The sequence below is a fragment of the Trichoplax adhaerens genome, genomic scaffold, assembly GCF_000150275.1.
Source record: "Trichoplax adhaerens TRIADscaffold_5 genomic scaffold, whole genome shotgun sequence".
Classification (NCBI taxonomy): domain Eukaryota; kingdom Metazoa; phylum Placozoa; class Uniplacotomia; order Trichoplacea; family Trichoplacidae; genus Trichoplax; species Trichoplax adhaerens.
The window spans coordinates 383,412-407,751 of record NW_002060947.1 but is presented as its reverse complement, the minus strand read 5'-3'; the positions used below and the strand labels follow the sequence as shown (position 1 = coordinate 407,751).

General features: G+C 29.5%; 2 protein-coding genes across 2 annotated transcripts; both read right to left on the bottom strand.

The window, feature by feature from the left end:
* Positions 1-9,784: 9,784 nt before the first annotated feature.
* On the bottom strand, positions 9,785-13,732 carry TRIADDRAFT_56136 (uncharacterized protein; the record flags this gene model as incomplete). Its single annotated transcript, XM_002112234.1, has 7 exons — positions 9,785-9,881; positions 10,060-10,131; positions 10,591-10,662; positions 11,250-11,321; positions 11,566-11,634; positions 12,588-12,659; positions 13,623-13,732. The coding sequence occupies 7 exons, from the start codon at positions 13,730-13,732 to the stop codon at positions 9,785-9,787; spliced, it is 564 nt and encodes a 187-aa protein (XP_002112270.1).
* Positions 13,733-19,694: 5,962 nt separating this feature from the next.
* Positions 19,695-23,738, bottom strand: TRIADDRAFT_56135 (uncharacterized protein; the record flags this gene model as incomplete). The annotated part of the gene is made up of 13 exons (XM_002112233.1): positions 19,695-19,725; positions 19,962-20,111; positions 20,209-20,280; positions 20,517-20,588; positions 21,669-21,740; positions 21,945-22,016; positions 22,181-22,252; positions 22,420-22,491; positions 22,823-22,897; positions 23,144-23,215; positions 23,354-23,425; positions 23,599-23,670; positions 23,722-23,738. 13 exons carry the CDS (start codon positions 23,736-23,738, stop codon positions 19,695-19,697), a joined length of 921 nt encoding a protein of 306 aa, XP_002112269.1.
* Between the last annotated feature and the right edge of the window lie 602 nt (positions 23,739-24,340).

Here is a 24,340-nt window from a genome sequence, read left to right as displayed (position 1 = left end):
AATTAGTTTCTGTAATAGAGGTGAGATAGTTGAAACGTAAATCGCTAAAATTAGGAAAATTATCCAATTTTTAGTATCCTCCTTTCGAAAGTGGCATATATCTTAAAAAGCGATAACATATACAGAATATAGCGTGATCGGTTGAAATTAGGCAGTTTTTAGATTAGTTACACATTCATACTACGCATTACTGGCATACTTTCATGACAACTATTCATGTCTTTGCAGTTGTAATTAATTTTCATACGATGTAATTGATATAAATGAGTTGAAAACGATTCAACTCCAATATAATGATAAAAGATGTATCTCTCCCCATATTATGGAAAAACTGAGCGTTTTCGTTCACGATATGATAGTAACATATAAACTAAGGGTAATTTATTTTACATATTTAGAAACTATTCAATAAAATAGTTTGTTAGGAAATAATGTTTAAGTCTACAGAAATTAGTATGAGTGGTTACTAAAGAAAATATAACATAATCTACAATAAAGCCAAAGTTTTCAAGGTGGAAATATTTGCAATTTACTAGATACCGAAGTATGGTATGTGGTATGCATTCGTTCCGCCAATAAATTATGATTAAAATCATAAGGCAAGAAATGAACTTAGGAATATCTTAATACTACATAAGCAACGTTTATGATGATTCAAATTCGAATTTAGAAATACACAATCTCATAATGAAGCAAGTAAATAATATTAAAAGTGAATTTATACTGCCGATAAATACAAGAATCGGACTGTAATAGCAATGACAGTTGCTATTTGATCATTAATTGAGAGGATAGAAAATCCAAACAAGGATTAGTGTTTTAGATGCGAATTGTCTACATAAGTTGATCAGTTTGTTGCTGTTATTTACCAATACCGTTTAACCCCATCGATTAATATTTAATATGAAATAAACTAGTGTCTTACATTGAAAATATGGTGGATAATCCTAGAAAAGCATCCTTCTGTATGATTTCAATCCGATTAAATATCAAATTTCTAACGAGTCGTCGAAGAATTTTTATTCAAAGTTGATAATGTGACCTTGATTGTTATCTCAAATAGCCTTTGCTAGATTAGTATGAGAAAATTTTTATAGCATAGAACACATCTTACAAATTTACTAATCGGCTTAGGCTTTCAAATCTTTCGCTCTTTAGTACTGTTAGGCGGTTATTTGACAAATTTCTAATTAAATTTATAAGACAAGTTAATATTTTAATTGTCGAAATTACTGCTTTGCTCAATGTTATATATAGATTTATACAGTATTTGCTACAGTCCTAATATCACTTAATATACGCGTATGTTATATAATTAGTCATTGAATGGATTTACCATTTTCATGAAATATCTTATTTATACATTAAGGTTTAAATGAATAATAACTAAGAGCCATTCATATATCTGTACTTACATGGATATAAGTGACGTTACTCTATTAAAAGCTCCTATTTCAATGTTGTCAATTTTGTTATTTTGAAGATTTCTAGAAATATTTAATAGCAACAATAAGTGCTTTCTATTTTATAGCCTACTTGGGTTAAAGATTAGGAAATAGAACAAAATTTGTTTAGAGACTAGTGATTCTACCTCAATCTCACTGTAGCTCATGCAGTAAGATATAAAACTACAGCATTAATTAAAGCTTTTTCAGTATCTAATAGCTAGAGCAGAGTGTTGCATATAGTAACAGTACCGGCAGTGAACATATTTTACTATACTGTACAGTATATTATATCAATACTTACATATATAATTAATATAATGTTTTATCTCTACAGTGCTTACAAATGCAGCAAGCTTGGATAGTTAATGAAATCATCTTTGCTGATGTTAGCTATTTCGGTAAATCTTGCCGTTCTAGATGATTATCAAATGAAAAAAATTTTTTCTTTACTATTTAAAATTAAATCACCTTTTAATTAGAGCTACAGGTATAAACATATATTAGGTTAAACTTGTAGTAGTGATAGTTATATCATTGTACAGTACTGAATTTACTGCGTAACGACTTACAAATTATGGACTGTAGGCATAGGCTTCTTAGGCTTAGGTATCTGATTTGCATATGAACAGGTTACGCTGTTGATTTTGCAAAGGCACATCGATGGACACTGTGAATAAGCTAATACCCAAAAATAAATTCGAATTATTTCTATGTAAAACTTTATTAACAAGTTACGTTACCAATTATGCAGAGAAATATCCATAGGCATTGCATGTAAACTAAAAAGCTATAAGAAATTCAAATTATTTTTATAAAACGTCTATTAACATACACGAGTATATTAGTGTGGTGATGCACCCACATTTGATTGTAAGGATAGCTATATTTGATTTTTTTAATAGCTATATTTGATATAGTTGGGTTACCCTGAATAAATATTGTCGTGAAGCTAATATTAGATGATTGCTAAGTACAGTATTAGAAATTCCTGATGACTAATATTAGACTGTTTACTAATTAAGATATAAGATTTATGTGGCTAGAAACGCTGTAATTGTTAAGATGCCCTTCGAAGGAAGGGGCTAGACATTAATAGAATAGTGGCGACATATTAAGTAGAATAATTTACGTTGTAGAAGATAATGATGTACTATTTGAGAAAAGCATTTCGTTTAATGACCCATGTCTGATTGTACGTTAATCAAGTCGTCATAAATAGATTTAACGAAATGTACGTAAGAAGTGCTGAGATGAGCTTACCGGAGAGAAGAGACTTCACTTTGCTTTGAGCTCGGAATACTTTAGATTTTAATCTAGATTCTTGTAGTAATTAATTATTGCTCTACAACTCTTACTACCTTGCAATAAAAGCCTTCTTTAAAATACCATTTGACTAAGATAGTTATTGTGAGGCACTTTTATCGCAACAAGCAAAGTGCGTTAAGTAAAAATATGATATTAAAAAATTTATAGCAGTAATTTGACCTGGCTATTGTTCTAGTTTAGATCTAATTTGTTGCAAAGTAAGTGAAGAAAGTCCTGTAGCTACATTAAGATAATGTTACTCTAGTAATAAAGGGCTACCCTCTATAATTAGTTAATACCTATTTCATAACATTTTTAGAACTTAGATTGGCGTGAACATATAGGTATGGCAAGAGTAATTTTAGGTTTAGCGAATAAAGTGTAAGAAGAATTTCTTCAGCATGCAGGAATTATAAGGAAACAGAAGTTTAAGTATAAAATTGAAGCGGCCCAGTAAATTCGTTTCATTAATTTGAACAAAGTTAGAGTAGATAAACTATTTATTGTTATATTAAGATGTTATTGAAATCTTTAATTACCATAGATGGGTCGCTATAAATATCGATCTAATTTTACGCTATATACTCAGCGTAGTGTAGATAGAATTAGTCTTCTTTTATGGACAGTTACTATTGTAGAAGTTATTGCAATATTAATCTGTATCCGAAAGTGCATACTGTAGCAATTGTAGAGAAATAATTCTTTGACTTTAGTAAGACATTCTTTAGATTATTATGCAATATGAAACGTAATTATTTGCATTGCATATCCATTATATATTGTTTATATCCTAATCCATAGCAAGGAAACGTTAATGGAATTAACTTATTACCGTGCGATGGAGATTAATTCCTTTTAGAGTATAATTGTTATTGTAGAACAAATGTTCTACGGTTTTCAGGATGAATTGAATATATATAAGGTAAATAAGTACTCAATATCTACCAAAACGCTTTATTGAACTCATGATTAGACAATAACAATGGCATTTAAAGTTGATGTTGAACTTTATGTACTATCCTTCTTACAACCTTATAAAAATTTAAATTAACTAAGTTTCATATTTTTTTTATCCGTTTCTCTTCGGTGGTATAATATCATTCTTCAAGTGTTTACTTGTTTATTTCATTCTTATGATTTATGAAGCATGGCTTGATTTTATTGTTCTTGAGCAATAAACGTCAAGAAGTTTATTGTTTTATGCATTTAATATCGTTAATTATCAAATTCTTGAATAGAAATCTTGCAGCAGGTGTTTTGAAACTGTTAATCATCCAGATTATAGTGGACTAATTACACTTACAATCACATGATGGCACAAAGCGAACTGTAACTTTGGTATCTTATTCGCCATTAAACACATTTCAAATGTTATTATAGTACATTTAAGCGTTATCTTATTAATTTTTTGTAATCAAGTCAAATTATCTACCATCTGCCATCACACGAATAACTGAGAAAAATTGAAAATAATTCTTAGTATTTGTCGATGATATTTATATCGCAGCAATAAATGCTCTTACTTAATAATATTACAAAATTCAAAGCGAGGACACTGATGTGTTATGCATTTTTGTCGAAATAAAATTGAAAGGAGAATAATAGTATATGAGCCGTTTTATCGAAGCTAGGCCGCTTTAAATACCATTTTCGAATATTCTCACACTTGTGAAAAGATTTCAGTGATTACTTTTTGAGCTAATATCTTCTCAGTGATCAAAATGATCCTAGACATATATTTACTTGGACATCATAGTATTTTTCACACTATCCTTATTAAAATTAACGATTGATTTAGAAAATCAACAATTTAGTTTGACGTTTATTATTAATTAAAATTACTTTCTATTTCTGCTATCGTGCTTATAATAGATATTATTTGTAACTCGATACGGAATACTGAAATTCGATTGTAATGGACCATTAGAGCAAGAATAGATCGTAAGCTACGCTAAATTTAGTCTTTTGTTATGGCGATCAAAGCTAAAATTTTTGAATATAATGAAAGATTTACAAATGTTGTAATATGGAACTAGTTGATGTGTGTAACAATAAGTGTTCGGAACAGAAACTAGATCTCAATTAATTAGACAATCGGCAACAGTTTTTGCCTTAAACAATCATTCCTACCCAAGAAACAGTAAATACAGAAAGAATTTTTTTAGAGCTGCTTTTACGACAGAGAAGGGAATCTTAACGGAGTCGCATAAAGAATACTGCATTATTTCTCAATTTCCTTACTCTAGAAAAGGTGGACGAATTGATAGTAGTACTGTCAAATTGACAAATTATTACTCGACTTTAAGCTAGTATTCTTCGGATAAGACTAACTCAAATCTATCAAAATGGCAATTTCCAAATGCAAATTCGTAACTTTACCGGTGTAATAGCTTGCGCTATTATGCTAGGTCCTAAGTTATTTCTTACGTAGCATGAGTCTAAATTTTACACTAGTACAGCACGCACTCTAGTTGACCGTATCATCATGTACTCACTAAATTATTGGACATCTGTATAACTTAATATCAGCATCAATATGACTTAAAGTCACTTCCCTACAGCAAACTAGACTGCAATCAGCAATAAAATCACGAATATAGAATAACTATTAGCTGAATTAACTGATTTTTTCGATCATGAAATGTTTTATGCAGACTTGATTTGATTTTTTAAATTAATGATCGCCGCTAACAGCTGTTGTTTTCTTGTGTATCGAAAACGGATTGAAATCGTATTAGAACGCTTTCGAATTACAAGATGTTTTTAATGCAGTCGAAATGTTGCGAGTATGGATGCTATTTGCGAAAGTTCGATCGATATGATCTTATTTACCGCTATAATAAAATACTGAATGGCTGTACTGTATTAAATCATTTCCTGACTATCACAGTTTGACTGATCGATGAAGTTCCTAAAAATGTGCGCTTTTATAAATGTTCGGTATTGAAGGTGAATCGTCATAGATAATCACACGAATTATAAGGATTATAGAATCGTCGAAGTGATTTTAGTTATCCAATTAACATCATTTTAACGACATTACCCTATACCAATTTGGCTTAAAGTTATAACAATAACCTGTCTTTGCTGTCTTACCAGTATCAACTTTTCCATAACAATAAATTACTTAATCGGTGCAAGTCGATTTTTTAGAACATTTTTTCGAATATTTCCAGACAATATTTTATGACAGGATATAGTTTAGGCTATACTCCTTACCGGCTTGAATAAATATCATAGATAATACCAGGATGGATGTTTTAGACTTCATTCCGTGACAGTCAAAAGCTATGTTTCAGAATAAATGCTGATAGATATTTTAAACTGAAATTGATATTTTTAATCCAAGGGAATGCTTGCAAGAGTACTTATATGGCATCAGATAATTATCAAAGCAGGCATGATCTTATGATAGCAATTTATTTAATTCGTTTGGCCTAGGTTGAATTGATCTCAAAGAAATTTCTAGATTGCATTATCGTTAATGATAATTGATCAGACGTCTGCCCGTAACGGATATAGGGTAATTATCTCCCATTTTATATATACCGATATAATCACGATTAATGATTTAAGTTTACTGAATCAAGGTAGAAAATTATTTTAAATAATAAAAGATTCATGCAATGCAATAAGAATGATAAAGATTTAAAGATAGAGGAACCATGGATTGAAATTAAGATAGAATCTAGCGTAGAGGAAGAGCAACTTATTGTTGGTAAGTAATTACGCTCGTTTGCTAGTAACTATTCTAGCATGTGTTAGAGATGTAATTAGGAACATCTGGCATATTAATTTCTTGTTTTTCACATTATTTTACGAGACTGATTATCATCTCATATCTGTCGATGCTAGAAGTCTTTTTTCATAATTGTTATAAGCTAAAAGCATCTTGTAAGTTGATGTACCACTCGACCAAAGCTGAGCTTTGATTTAATCTGTGTCACTTAAATATAATAAATTTATCTTTTATTTCATTAAACAAATAGACTTTACAATATAGACTAAATAGCAGTATTTCAGATCTAGTCAATGATAAGATTCTTTGATCATTTCAAGCTGTTAAAGAAACTTGGTACTGCAACATCATGATGCTAATATTGGCTCCATATACGTATGCAAAGGATGCAAGACCACAAAAAAGAATCTTTATGTATCTTATTGAGTTACAGCTACAGTTAACAGAAAATTCTAGTGAAAAGATAATTTCAGATTGGTTGGTTTGATCACGAAAGAAGAATATAACGCAAAATTAAAATTTTAATCAATAAAGGCAATTAAGTTTTAGTATTAGTTTACTAGTTATATTATTTTGACTCGCGTGCCTCATGCGACTTCGTAAAGAAATGGATAGCTGGTAGCATATATGTTTCAATAGAAATTATTGATAAGCTAGGGTCGAAATCTTCTTAATAACATGAAATTTCTTATTTTAGACGAACTGACATTTTAATTAACGATAACATTCCCATCTCGGCAAGAATATTTTTGCTGGAATAAATTAAATAGCAATCTTATTAACCTTTTCCTAAAGAAGCGAAAACTATGATGCCACAGTCGTGAGAATTACTTAAGTATAGATGCATAGTTTGGGATAACATTTTGTTTGGAGCTCTTTAGAAATATAAAGCACTTCTTTAGGAATTGTTATTGCTAGCGATAAAGTAAGAACTTATGATATTGTGATGGAATAGTAAATGTTTCCAGTAGGTATTAGCGATATAGAATTTGATAGAGTGTTACAGTTCAGTATATTTAACGTACTGTATGAGACATAATTCATCCACAGATGTGGGAAATTCTCGAGGTACTTCAACTAATGTACTAATTGGACTACTTCTACACAAATAATCGATACCTGACCGATATCTATTAGTTCTAGGTTACTCTTTATTTGAGACCAAGTAGTGATCCAAAACGGCGTTGAATATTATTTGACCTTACGGTCTAACTGAGGCAATATAGATCACGATGGATCTAACTACTAAACGTAACTAAATCAAACAGCGGATACGATGATGCTTAGACTTCTCAAGCAATTATAGTTACTTATGATTGCCGATAACTGGCAACTACTAACTGCAACCCTGATGAGTTGACTGACTAGAATTGAATTAGTATGATTACTTAATCGTAATAACACTATTGTTATTAAAGTTATGCCGATAGCACAGTAAACATGTTTACTGCGACTGATAAAGTGTATAAGTAGAATAGTAATCAAAAAAAAGAAAAGAACAAGGAGACTTATGTTACATTATGATGTGGGTTAGTGTGTTTACTTCACAAAGATTTCAGTTACTGTACCGTAGGCTAGGGAAGTAGTCTTACGGATTAAAGTAAAATTCACTAGAAGCACTAAGTCGTTTCTTGTGTCATAAGGGTAGTTGTGGCGTATGCTATCACTAAACTTAAAATTATCAATACCTATGCAGCATACAGTAGTCCTATAAATTCAAGCCAACCGAAGGAAATTCTATTCTATCTCTTGCTTTTCAAGATAGTGTTAGGTCAATGATAATAGAAATGGAATGCATTATTATGCCTTTATAATTATTATTTGTATTTGTTTATTAATTCTATGATATTGATGGAAGGTATTAAGATAAGAAGAGTACTCTGAAAATTAAGGTTACATATTTGACACATATGAAATCATCATAATGTCTAAAAGACTCTATTTAGTCTACGGTATTATAGCTGATTGCAGTATCGTTATTATTGAATTTCTAACCTCATAGCGGTAATATGCTCGCTATATTAGGATATAAATGATATTAAGTTATGGAAAGCTATAAAGAAATCAGAGGGAAAGAGATTACTATGAGCGGGATGATATACCAGTACATGTAATACATTTTAAGATTGGTTATGGCCTGATAACTAAATTTTTACCGTATGAAGAGATGAAATTACTTTAAGAAAGTCAACACTAAATAAATTATTGTCAGAAAAAGTTATACATTAGCTATGGTTATGGCATAAATAATGATGAAAGTGATTTAGGTAGTGCTAATCGGATACTCAATCATGTTACTCAAGACATCGAATCTTATGCTCGAAAATAAAGCTACCTCACAACGAAATATGAATTGGATCTTGCGCTGTTAGCACCCTGGAAAGCAAAAATGAAAATAGAATACTAATGTAATTGGCAAACGATATGATCGAAATTGCGTCATCTGTTGTTGGTGATACTGTATTTTGAGTTGAAGGAAAATGAGTAGAAGGAACGCTATAAAAAATAAAATAGCTTAGTAGAATAAAGTAAGATCTTCTTAATGGTTATAAAAATAATAAGATAGAAGTAATACACTTTACAATTTACAGTTAATCAAGTATTTGAAAAATACTAAATAGAGCACTTATGTACTTGTACATTAGATTTATATTTGAGAATTTTAGTTTAGCAATTTCTAGTCCCAGATTAAATGTAAAACAACTTAAAGGTCAAGTCAAGTACTGTTAGTTTACTCTAGATTTGTAGTCAATACAGCCAAAAACATACTATTACCTGACTCTGCAGTGACCAGATTGGATAGAATTTGGTGTTGTTAAAATGTTGCAGGCAGTTGGAATAGATTGAGAGCAATTCGTCGCTTGTGAAGTAATACATGCAACTTTGGGTGATAGCTGACAGCACGATGTTGGAAAATTGGTACTTCTAAAATAAGTTACTATCGATTGGTTTTTGATTCTGGAAAATAATTATAGTTGCGCAAGTAAATGCCTTCTTGAATCAATAGTACTCACAATGTCTTTAATTTTGTCATATTAGAAAATGAATTTGAAGAGATACACCGTAAAGGATTATATTCAATGGCCCTATAATTTATGTTGCATTTATAGATAAAAAAAGAATTGAAGGATTTAAATGTAAAATAGATGCGAAGGAGAAAATGTATATCAGACACTAACAGATATTTTAAGTTTTTTAATCCGTTGAAGCTATTGTTATGGATAGCTTGTAAGGCATTACTATTGAGATACCTTGAGAAGAAATAGCTATTTGTTATTAAAATCAAATCTGCTTATTCTATTATGTCAGTTACATACAAGGATGTCAGGTTTTCCAGCGCAATAAATGCATCCTCATAGATGATCTTAATACAATTTTCGGTTAGAGTTCTGTATTCGTTTAATAAGCAACAAATTTTACAGCTATTAGACAACTGGTTATCATTTCGTATTGGTAAATTAGCAAAATTGATATTTTATATTTAAATGCTGTCCAACACTATTAGTACTAATTTTAAAGACATTTCAGCTTATTATAAAATAAGATAAATATGATGCTATGACTTACAGTATATGCAGTCCACGTAAACCGAAAAATGTGTTTCTAGTTATATTTCGTATAGTGTTATGCCTTAAATCTCTAGAATATCAATTTGGAAGAAATTGAATAAATTAATTTCTGATCTTGGAATTTCGTAAGATAAACTCAAATTTAAGAGGGTATTAGTATTTTCTTAGTTAGAAATGGATTTAAAGGAATTGGATTAGTAACGTAAACGAAAATGTATTATACATTTTTTTAAATAAGTATCGAATAATAGGAATTAAATCATGCTCCAGTAATTATTATCTCATTCTAACATAGATTTTATAACTGTCATGTATAAGGTAAATTCATTTCCTTACAAATTTTGTAGACTAGTGAGGTCCTGAAAGCTATTGTCTTCAATCCAGGAAATGAAATTGCGCGCTAAATAGCTGTTATAGTGGGAATGAACGATCAAAATATGTTAAAGAACATTATCTACTCGGATTCCTGTGCAATGCTACGATATCTTGTAGTAAAGCAAGGGGTATTAGCATATTTAACTTCACTTACAGGTTAGATAGTGATGCTAAATTATGAAAGTTTTGTGCATAAATAACGTTCAATTGATTGGTATTTAGGTTTCTAATTAAAATAGTAAAGAAAGCCGATATAAAATTATACGTAAAGTAGTAAAATGAATGACGTACAAACTGCCGAACTGGCAGTATTTTGATCTAACTAAATTGCCTTATACTATATTACAATTGCATAATATAGATATTGTAGTACTTTCAACTTGCAGCAGTTCTTGGCAACTAAATTAATAAGTGGTGATTAAAAGCTTTATCCATAATTTATTAACTGTGATACTAACAAGATTTTCAGATTATTAAAGCTTGACCAAAGGTGTCTAGGAAGTGATTTAAGATTGTTGCCCTCTAGATTTCTATTGGCAGAAATAATATATCAACTATATAATTAAAAAAATCAGCAATTATGTAATCTATCGTGAAAACTAGTGATATCAATATTATTTACAATTCTTTTAACTTGATCAAGGATTTAAAAGCATCGCTATCGATGAAGGCTATATTGTTGTATTCCAAATTGCTATGAAAAGGATAGTTTCGTATCAATAGAGGATTGCAATAAAATTTTAATCCCATCGTACGTTGTATCAATAGTCAATGCAATGAACATGCAAGAAAAATTTGAGGTTTAATACGTACAGTTTCTGTATAGTTGAAATACCAATTAAATCTCTTTTCTTAATAGCTGTAAGCTGCCCATTGACGATATTCCTACAGCAGATTCAAAAAAATAACGCACAAACTAAATTTTCTTATTTAAAGTTTAAGTTTGTCTTTTATATAATCAAAAGTAAGTAATATGGAATAAATGCTTTTTATATCTTTAAAATACAAGAAAAGTTCTTATCTCATTTCTTGTACTGTAGATTTCTCTTTCAGGATGTTATAGAATTAATTTACTTATCAGTACATTGTTTACGGAAAAACTCTAAAAAACTCTAAATATACTACTTACAATACCGTCAGATTGGATAAATTCAATTTTCCTTCCCCTAATGCAAGGATATTGTTAAATCCAATATTTCTAAATAATTTGAAGTAGATTGTAATATTATATACGTTGTCAAAGGATAACAACTTTGATATTAACTTAGATATATGCAGATCATTAAATGAAGAGTAATTTAATAATAAAACTGAACGTGAACAGGATATTATAATTATCAGGATGTAAGTATAATATATATAAGAGTAAGGTAAGATATAAGATATAAGATATAAAAATGAGATATACATCACACTATCAGTACATGTCTATGGTATGAAGAACAAATAGAATATTACAGTTTAATATGGACGCATAAAGTGAAAATAGAATATTGTAGCTAAATGCGGGAAAGAGTGTTTAACTTTAGGTCCGTACAGCGTTAGCAAATTCTCTAGTGATTTCAACGCAATATATGGTATTTCTGGCAACCCTAGCAATTGTCCTTGTAAATGCCTGGTTAAAAATTTAAAGATAGGTTTGATAAAATTTTAAAAAGGTAGAATTGTTCTAATGTACTTTTAATGCACATGCAAATGTTTAATGTAATTCTGAAACCACCTTAATTCCGAAATTGATCAGTTTTAGATATTAACACTAGATAAATTAATTTCTTAAGAATTATATAATCTTCAATGTCGTTTAATATACAGAATTAATATCACATTTCATCGCAGCAGTAATAGATACAGGGTGTTATGATGTAAAATTTTAGAGTTTGCATTTATTGGCGATAATTAGTAGGTTTTCAAGAGTTGAGATGTCTATCGCTGAGATAAATTAAAATTTGAAACTGAACCCTTCAATTTTGGGTTTGAATAAACACTTAGAATAAGCTGTAGCATATTATTACGAAAGCCACATCATGAATTAATTCAAGATCTTGAAATGAGCATAAGTTGTACATTTTAGATCCTTTACTCAAGCATTATAATAAAAAATATTTTGTAGTATTTAGGTAACAATCATTATGGCCAATAAAAGTGACTTACAATTGCCTTAACTTTGGTAATCCAGCGAAGGAATCATTCTTAACATGAGTAATATTGTTGATAGCTAGGTATCTAGAAGAAAATTAGATTTTATGCAAACGATCATTTGGAAATAAGATGCTTGCAGAAGATAAATTCGAATCGTTTATGAATTTCAAATTGCTGTACTAGCAGATTTTCAACCTTAATGCTAATACTACAGTCTAATTTAAAATTAATTTTTTGGGAATAATTAATTATACGCTCATACAATTTGCAATTAAAACATAATTATTTAAGACCAACTTACAAAGTGCGCAAATTTGGTAGATTAAATTTCGCTTCGGATATCGTAGTGATATAATTAAAAGATAAATCCCTAAAATTTTGGATAATTGGTCAACTATTCTTTGCTATACAGTAAATGCTAAATGAATACCAATATCTCAAATGAATTTGCTTATAAAGATTATGATGTAATTAATTATGTTTATTCTCAAAAACAAAATCAAGGATTAGCAAAGCAGTCAGTTTTACTATCAAGAAAAATGGAAAATGTAGAGTACAGAAATTACGAAAATACTATGATTAATCAAAACAACTTCAGGCATCGTTTGTAAGACTTATTTACTGAATACCTTGTAAAAGTGTACATATTTTATTCTATATGTACTGCTACTACGAACTTTTCCCTTATATCTCAGTTGCTCTTGAGTTATTAGAGAAGCTTGTGGTATTAAAATGTTGTAACATCACTTCTTGATAGATTCTTTCGAAATCTGCTTTAATTATGTTATTATGTTATATATGCATTTTATTTAATAAGGAGTATTTTATTCTTCTTAAAGCAGAATCGAATATCAATGAGATCATAGTAGCTGAATCTGACTTAGTTCTCAGAATTCTATGTCATAATACCAAGTCATATTTTAAAATTGACTATCACTAATAAATATTAAAATAATTGCTATTTGATAGCCTTCTTATCGTGTAGATTAATTGTACTATATGCCTTTGCATTTATCTTTCTCTTAAAATGCATTTAATTTTACTTACAAAACTACTAGAGATGCCAAATCGGTAAATGCTCCATCTTCCAGTGAATTTATTTCATTGTTTCCTAAATTTCTAAATTTTGATAGCAAAGGATTTAATTTCTTACTCATTTTTTTCATATCAATTATGCCTTAAGATCAAGAAATAAACGTAATACGCATTGTATCGATAGAATATTCTGTCGATAATATTATATCGATACTTATATAATACTACAGAGTGAACAACTGTCACTAAGGGAATATGCTAATTGTAATGTTAAAAAGTTTATCTTGAAAAAATGGTGTATTGTCTTACAAGCGAGTCAATAAATGCAATCCAGAAAAGACATTACTTTCAATTTTGGTTATTTGATTTCCGGTTAAATCTCTTAAAGAATATTAAATTGTACTAATCAGTTTCCGATATTAAACAAGGCCAAAATGTGCCAGCTTTAGTTTAGTAGAATAAAAATAGTATTTTTTTATACGTCACAAGATTCAGATCTAAAGTTAAAGCTTTCTATTTCAAAATATTACGTATTGAAATGTTGATTGCTGAGTAATAGCTGACAATAAGTAGAATTTTGTAGAAACTACACTTATTTATTTATTTAATTGAGAATTAATTATAATAATTCTATCATTTCTGCAGCAATACGAATAGCAGAATGTTCGTGAGATAAGCTTTAAGTACGTATTTTTTGCTCCTACAGAAAATCGAATACCATTGCAGTGGATATTATCATTTATTGCTTACTTAATGTTCCATTTATTTTATTTACAAATTTCTTACATAGTTTGTAAATTTGAATATTTGGCAAAGTTGTCTTGAGTAACGTAGGCAATAGAAGAGAAAGGAATTGATCTAAATTGGCGAAAGGAAATTTGAAAAGTGTGTTTTAATTTCATGTTTATTTTGTTGGTTCATGTTATTATAACGCAGTATAATTATTAATTAAGCGATGATTGCTGTAGGAATAAGTACACAAGATATATTGCCTTACAGAACTTGAATTGTTGACATATTCTGCTTTGGTATCGGTACTGCCTTAACTATAGAACAAACTACATGAGTGGTGTTGCAGTGGCAGGAAGCTGGACATTGTGAACGCACTGCATAGAATGAAGAAGGTAATTTATATATTTATTTTGACTTGATATAGATGATAAGATAATGCATCAAAATTTAATTAGCAAGTTCAGGATCATCTACTATGAAAAGATTTGTGAATTATTGCTATAGCCAGAAGTCAATATCAGCTTGCATTAAGTTTAATAAAGCCTATACACTTAAATCAATCCACTATATTGCTACGCAATTAGTCTTCAACATACTTAAGTAGGCTTTAGTTACTTTATTGTATGACTTGGCCTTGATATTGAAGGCCGGTCTTAGTATATATTAGTTCTATAATACTAGGTTTAAATGTTCTGTATGGCCGGAAAGCAGAAAGATTACGTCTAAATCATGGCAAAGTACCGAGATTGTTATTGATTAACACTTTATTTTAGTTGGGAGAATTAGAGATTTGATAAGGATAGGGTGGCTAAATGTCAGATTTTAGACTAATTACGTAATTAGCAAGGCTGAATACGAACTTAGTAATATTGTATTTACCTCTAGACGATAATACTGTAACTTACTAAGATTTATAATTAAGATTTTTAAAATTTTTAATTTTCAAATTGTATCGATGGATCTCATGATTCAAAAATCGTTACTGAAATGGTTTTAATGTGGCTATTCACTACTATTATCATTATTATTACTCAATAAGATTGCGTCTGGCTTCATATTATTGTACAAAGATCTGACTTGATATGTTAATAGGCTGTATCAAATCTACAGGAAAGTAAACGCGAAGAATTTTATTGTATAGGTCAAAGAATAACAGATGGACTCGATTGATAATGACTACTGTAGGTATGATATTATTAACAGTATCGACAAAATCATTATATTATATACTAAAGTAATAAAATAAATAGGAACTGTACTTTCGTAGTATGACAAAGCTTCGTAGGTAACTTGGAGATAGAAATCTTGTGAACGTGGTTCGATCAAATAAGTAAATTTATTATCTTTATTAAAATAATTTGTTTTCTTTTTATGCTTGAGTAACAATAGATGCAGCAAATTTCGTAGAAATTGTGAAAAATCGCACATTTATATGCGCTAGGAATATGGAATCGAGGAGAACTATATTTTATTCCACGTGATTATTCTGGCTGTAAATTAATGAATATAAGTAACAATAACTGAGAAATGCACTTTCAGAATCTTCTAACTATATCTTTATTCTAGAAAATGCAAGTCTAATTTAATATTCAAAATCAATCATTTAAATAGCTTTTTTAGCAATAAAACCAGTTTACGATGTGTGATATATTTCGACCAATAAGACTTCATGAATACATTAAATTATTCCTAGTCTAATCCAATGAATTTTTAATATTACTATAGATTAACTTTATGTTGGCCCTAGCTTACAATTAATAGGATTTATATAGAATTTACCATTGACAATTCATGTACCATATTTAGTATAATTTAACCTGTATTAAGGAATAGGTTTGTATCGGCCATATTAAGTCATAAAATAATTCGTGTACATATCCAAATTAATAACTATCGTAACGTGATACATATACATGTCTAAATTAAGTAAGTTATCATTCATCACGGTAGATTCACTACCGTGACAACTGATTTATTGTGGACCCTTCAGAATTGGCTTTACTACATTTATATTAAGAGTATTGATCATTATAACTTAAACTATCTCGTATTTATTTATTTATATAGTAGATCTGAATAACACCCTAATGATTAAAAACGCCTCTGTCAAGGGCATCAAATACTCGTTGAATGCGCAAGAAATACTTATTCAGACAGACAGTCTGTGATTGCAGTTTCTAAATATCATCCGTGTGATACTTCAGTCTAGAAGTTAGTACAGTGTATATATTTTTTGGATGCTATTGCTTGTGAATATTGTAGTTCCGCTACATCAGCAAGGAATTGTGCTGAAAAGTCCGGAGTATGTAGCAGTTTTAATGAAGTCAATATAGAGGAAAATACATATAAGTTTACAGTATAGAATGAGAACAACGTGAGATAGTAAGATAGTGAAAGGCAGAATAGAGTTAAGAGTAGAAGTTTGTCGGACAGGTAGCATAGCCAACTCCCTAAATTGGACTTAAGGAAATCGATTTTATGACATTTGATAGTACAGGAGGAAGATTCAACAATAATTAAGACAAGACGATCAGAATCCCTGGATAGAATAATAATCAGCATGATACTGCCTGCCATGAAGTGTAAAGGGACGCATAATCTTGTCTAAATCAATTATCACTTTCCATATTCTATTCTAATTTTAAGTACAATGATATTTCTTAGTGTAATTTAAGTTTTAATCGCAAGATCTTCTGTACTAATTCAAGCTCCCAGAAATATTTACAACTGTGCCATAGCGGTGATTAATATTAATCTGTCGAGTAGATAGTTTACTGATTTTAGGATAAACTGGATTGATTCAAATAAATCAACTTAAATGCCGGTATATCGTCATTTCTTATCGAGTAACCATTTGATACCGGATAAAAATGTTAAAATTTTCCATATCTGATAGGATTATTATGTATTTCAAATCATGAAATAGGTAGATTCAATTTCCTCGAATTATGTATTGAGAATATTTTATTATAACATTAGTGCTAAAATTGAACCAAATTTATTTTAGGAGCATATAATCCTCAACTTTGCTTTAACGGTTTATATTATCAATTATAGCACTCGCTATTTGATTGAAAAGTGACGTACTATAAAGTAGGTAGAGAAAATTAAGCATGGCAAGTTGGGCGCAATTATAAATTTCTTGGTCAATATTCAATTAATCTGTATTAGATTTAACCATTTTGTTTTTCTTAAATTATCCTTTCCAGGGTAGCATAGTGAATAAATCAAATCTTTCAAAGCAGATAACGCTATTTGTAAAATCAATACGTACAATTCTACGTGATAAAGCTGATGGACATCGGTAAGTTGACACAAAAATGATACGTGAACGAAACCCTACTGTATACGCATTATTATTGTTATCATAAATACTTCTTAAAGCACACCAAAATCTTCCCGTCGCGTTTAAAGGTCTAACAATCAATTATGTCGCAGTAAAAACTTTCAATCTTAAAGTAAAGGGTGATGATAGTATCGGATATAAAATTTCTACGATATACATTTAATAGATAACCTGACGATAGATATAACACGATGAAAGAGATGATAGCAGCAATCTTCCGGATAGATATGACAGCCATTTTTAGATGTAGGTCTGGGACTGCTAGACTGTAAATCACTTATACCAATTGAAGCCTTGGTAACATGTCCTGAATGAGTGCTTGATATTATCGTTGAGGGGACAATTAATAATTAGTACTGGATATTAACATCTAGTAGTCACAGATGGAATACCTTGAATTGAACTGTTAATTAGTTCTTGAATTGATATGGGCATAATCATTTCCATTGTATAATGGTATCATAATGACACGTCGCTATCTGACATTATGCATTGTTCTAATACAGACTATCGATGAAGCAGCTTCTATATCATTATTAAAATAATTGAGTATTATCATATTTGAAGTATTTAATTAACCCATCTGCTGAATTTAAACAATGATGTTTGTTATTTTACATCAAAATGAATCATAAAAATAACGCTTCATGGCATATAGATGTTTTTATGTTATGGATAGTATGTTTATTGGCTGTGATGATTTAATTAGCCTTAGCTATGTTTTTTAATACTGTAAAATTTANACAGTGATATTTATTATTATTTCACGTCATANAGAAAGATAAAAATGACACTTCACGACATCGTAGATAATAAAAAAGAACTGTCTCTGGATATGAGTTTTACGTAATATACCGCACACTATATTTTGTAAGAATAATAAAGTAAACAGCATCTATAAGTGATAATGCTAAATTATACGAGATTATTTTTCAATTTTTAACGATATTTAAAAATTTAAATCCATGAATAAAGATATCTGATGAATTATAGCACTACTTAATGGCATAAACGATAGCTTGTAGTATTTCTTATAGATTTCAGGATTAAAGGAAGACTTCAACTAAATTAATGATGGTTAATTTTCAGTTTCTAGTATAAAAGCTTTCTATTTTGTCTGTAACCACGTTATCATTTTGCACTAGTCATATTGCTATAATATCGCACGATAATTAACTTTACAGTGGTTAGAATCAGCTATTGGCTTAATAACAGCTATAATAGATTACATTAAAGGTAAATATAGTAATTTTCCTTTGCTATCGAGTTTAGTTACTTTAATTGCTGTTGTCCTTATAAATTGTATCAATTGCAATAGGAATAGTCAATAGATTGGATTAACATTATCAAATATTACTTCGGTTAGTGTTGATTATAATACAGTCTAAAGAACAAGAATAATAAGAAAAATGACAAATTGCGTCACGATGCATAAGCCTGAAATAAATGAAGAAGTAGAATTGTTCCAGAATAATTTTAAAAGTAGCTGCTGTGACAAAGTTTACGTGAAAGAGCATACGTAAGAATCTGTTGATAACCATTTACCTATAAGGGTTAGCTCAGAGATCTTGCCAAAAGTAGTTTCATCTACTCTTTCTAAGAGTCATTTGGTCTATCGAAGACTACTTACTACACTACTAAAGTTCGATTTTGTTGACTTAGATCATATTTCGTAAATCAACTCTTCGATTTTGTATCACCAAAAGAAACGCTATTCATTCGTATTAGATAGCTTGAGTGTACAATAAACGGACTCTCAAAACGGTAAGGAAAATATAGATAAATTATTTTTAGAAATTATATGAGGCAGTTTACTATCGCCATACAAATAAGGTACGATCAACTTCATTTAATGAATCAGCCATGTAAAATAAAAATGGATATGCGCAAATAATGAAACAAGCAGAATAATTCCCTGATCAAAATTGCAGCAATCTAGACTGCATTAAAATCAAATTTATCCTGCTATTCTTCATGCATGAAAATCAAAAGCTGATGTAGATATTTTAGGCTTTATCTACAAAGTATAAATAGCCACTGTGATAAGTAAATTTAATTGAAATATTTAAATGTAAGATTGATTTCTTAAGATACAAGATTTCCGAGATTGTAACCACTATACTCAAGAAAATGGCGCTCGCTATATGATTTACAATAGTATATAGATTTTACGATATAAATAAGTAAATTGATTGGATAAGGTCTTCCTACTAGATTGAAACTTGCAATGATTTAAGTGCGATCCTTTAGTATTTTCATGGCTGCAGTCTCACCTCAATAGTTTACAACGAGATAGAATTGCATTAGAATTATTGCCTGCACAAGAATTTGGCAGTTGATGTTCAGAACAATTAAAGGCGCCAACATAATCGCAAGTTACAGTAGTTGGGAGTTGACAGCAGACTTGATAAAATGTCGTATAACTAATTGTTGAATTAAACATGAAATTTTACGTTCGATAAGCGGAAAAGATGGAACTAGCTTTCGAAGCTCTGTTTTTGTTTATATTGCAATACTTACACAATCGATAATTGTGATAGTTTCAAAAATGCTTGAGCGGGCACACAAGCTAGTGGATTATTTTCAATTTTGCTAAATTTTTGAATGCAGATTGAAATGGGACTTTAAGATTAAATAGTTTTACACAGCAGCTAAATTAAAAAATTGATTACTTAATTGTGTAATCAATATATTCCATTAATTGGTGCAACTAAAGATATCGTAAGCGCATAGCAATTGGAATTGTTTTGTTTTACTGTAACATGAGATTTCCCATTGAAGACATAGCTTCAGATTCATATTTAATCGCTGCTATATTTCCAACTTACAGATTTTGCAATTGATTTAAGCCATTAAATGTGTTCGAATGAATAGCATTCAAAGCATTGTTCATTAAATTTCTTTACAAAATAGCAAAATATAAGATCAATATTCGTCTTCTCATATCGGTTATCACTAATAAAGATGTAATTCTACTTTAAAATAATTGCTATTATATTGAATATGTGATAGATTTATGTACTAGTATGCAAAGAGAACGGTACATTGAATCCGATTGACAGTGAAAATATGCAATTTAAGTCAGTTCAGATTTCGTAGAAAGGAAATATTGATATCAGCTTGCGACACTAGTAGATATTTCGAATCAATTAGTTTGCTTTAATATTAAATTGCTCTCATCACTTCGTAATACAAGCTTAGTAATTGGAATATGATTAGATTTTAAGCTTAAACTTAAAAAATAAGTTGGTACTGTATGCAATATACAAGTTAGCGTTGTCTGAAATGCTGAATTAAATTTTAAAATCATCAGGAATTGTTATTTACGATTTTACGAAATCTACAACTGAAACCTATCCTAAATAAGCAACTTCACTTCTATATGCCTCAAAAATCATCTGTAAATTGAATTTGATAATTGCTTATATTAGTACTCACAAGGATATAAGACTCTTCAAATTTGAAAATGCATCATCTGCAATTTGATCGATGCAGTTAGATGATATGTCCCTAATATTACAATTCCGTAAATAGATTGAGTCAATTCACAAGCTGAAGTTAAATTATGAAATAAAATCATGAAATCATAGCATGACTGTAATATATTCGTATGTCACAATTTTGACCTTCTTACTATCATTAGAACTAGCAGACACACACAAGTATACATTTAGAAGTAGCATTAAATTAATGCTTACAGGCTTATTAACTTTGCCATATGCTGGAAAGTATTTTTATGAATGGAATTGAAATAATTGCCATTCAGATATCTATATCCAGGAATAGGACAAATTAGTATGGTTGCTTCCTTTTTTACATTGGTTTATATTTTCTATTATCGTCAAATTTAGTTTCGTTATATATTATCAAGTATTTTCCAATTATTCTAATTTAGAAACTTATAGATATTATACACTCGAGAATATTCCGATACGATAAAAGGAGTTTTAAACGTTATCAACAATTAGAAATGCTCTTACAGCTTTGTAATATTGTTTGGAGATGGTAAAGCTAAGCTAAGGCTTCCTCCAAAGTAGTTATAGCTTAAATCGCTACACAAAGGAAGAAATTTAAAGGAGGAATTGTAGTATATTATATTGTAGTCTTTAGATATAAGATTTGCTTTTTAAAATTGATCTACATATTTAATATTTTAGAAATATAATTCTGGCATTAGTATTTTACATAAGCTAGTAGCCTGTCGTCTTCGTAAAGATTAGAGCATGTTGAATCCAATCAACAAGCAGTTAACTTACAGCAACTGAATATTTGGAGAATTAGAAAATGAAGTTGCAGGAATCATGCGAAGAGCATTGTGACTTATTCGTCTATTTGAAAGAATTAGTTATTAGTAAATAGGTGCTAGGTTAAAATACTTTACTCAATAATCACAATTATTGTTTACATTAGCTTCTGATTCGCAAGTCAGGCATTTTATAAAATAAAGTTCTTATAGGGATCGTAAAAATACAACATTACAAGAATGACTTACAATTGATTTAGTACAGGTAGAGCATTAAACCCTGCCTCTCCGATATTGACAATTTGATTAAAATCTAAGTTTCTGAGAGCATGTAAATGTGATTAGTATTTAATTCTTTAAAATTTTTACTGGTAGTTATCACAGGTAATATTTGATATTCTAGCTTGTTGTACCATAGTACGGATGGTAAATAGCATTTCATATCTATTAGGTTATTGTATTTCCTAAAACTGTAAATGTATACTTACAGTATTTGTAGTTTAGGTAGCCCTTTAAAGTCAGCTTTATTAATTGAGGAGAGTTTATTACTGTTCATTAACCTTGATGAATTTAGAAGTAAATGTTAGGTCATATTACTTAAAAGCTTTAAATAAAACAATTTGCTAATTAGGATAAAAAATTATGAAATGTTACTCAATATAAGCTTACAAAATTTGCAAACTTGGTATCTGAAACTGGCCTTGTCCAAGGGATGTAATGGAATTAACTTCAAGATTTCTGTAGTTAATTCCAGTTGAAGATGATGATAATCAATAAAATCGGATTTAAAAATGTATGCGCGAAACCATTTAATTAGGAATTCTAATATTTTACCCAAGATTACCATAACAAACGCTATCTTCGTTAGTTCATAATACTCTGATAACTTACAGTGTACTGTATAGTTTAGTCATTGGCTTTAATGCAGTATATGGTAAGGTCTTGATAAATTGCTGGCTTAAATCCCTATTGAAACGCAGGTCAATTTTATAGATTAAGCAATTATCCAGAAAATTACTACACCGATATTGAATTAACCTTCAATTGCATAAACTATCATCATTATTCACGTTTTGTTACGTTGATCTTAATTATCACGAAACCGATTTAAATTGTACGTTAAATTTATGTCTTTGGCTATTTGAAATTTTCTTAAATTGGATACAGCCATGAAAATATCAGTAAATTATCAGATTAAAATATGATGCTTACAGAGTTAGTAGTGAATTTAAACCTTTAAAGGCATAATCGCCTACTGTTGAAATTCTGTTATGCTTCAAGTTCCTGTTTCAGATGGAAATTTTCGATCGTTATTTAAATTTGATGACAATCAGTGATATTGTATTTAGTTGATATAGTGGGTGGATTAGGAAAATTTTTCCATGATGAAATATATATTGTAATTATACACAATTTACTTACAGTTCTGTAAGTTGATTTAGATTTTCGAAAATCTTATTTCCTAGTGTTATCAAACGGTTACCTGATAGATCTCTGCAATAATAGCAAGTATAAAAGTTTTTGTAAATCTGGTGTTAGAAGTTGATAAATTAATGGTATCAGCCAACCTTTATTATCGAAGATACACTGAAAATTAATTATTTAATATTGTAACATCGTTTGTCTTTGTTTCAGTAAAATTTAATAGATACTTTTAATGCTCTTACAGTGAAATCAGGTTGTTCGTACCATTAAATGCTCCTATTTCAATATTATTGATGGTATTGTCTTTTAACGTTCTAAACAGAGTGATTGACCAGGAAATTGATGTTAAAATATTTCTAATTTACCTTGGGTATAAACGCATTTAAGCTGCTAATTAATAGCAATGTTTGAGTATACCTCACAGCAATTTAAATTACAAAAAACATTAATATATGATCATCTAATTGAAGACTCACATATGTAAAAGGTTGGGAAAGTTAATGAAGCTATTAGCTGAAAGTGTTTTTAATCCAACCATTGATACCGAACTTAAATATAAAATTTAAACAATGATTAAATTGAAATAAAATTTTATTTCGGCAAAGTTCCTAAATTCTCTACGTTCAGCTTAATCTTGCATTCTCAATATTTAATTGTATGGTAATGTATCTTAAGCTCGCTCATATCAATTTATCTGGATAAGACAAACTAAAGGCTCTAAAATGAAAAATCTTCGCTTAAGCTTCATATTCATTTACATTTGCTGAATATCTAAACTCGGTGATGCTGGCTTTGGTATTGATATTCCTTCCCCGGAGCAAGATACTTGGCCAAAGATACACTTGCATTTTTTAGGACACTGAGAAAGTACTGCAATGTAGAATAGGAGAAATAATTGTTAATTAAAAAATGCAATTAGCTACTTAACTAATTTATTTACAATTTAGAAGTTGTCATTAATTTTAGGCTATCAATGTAGTTACT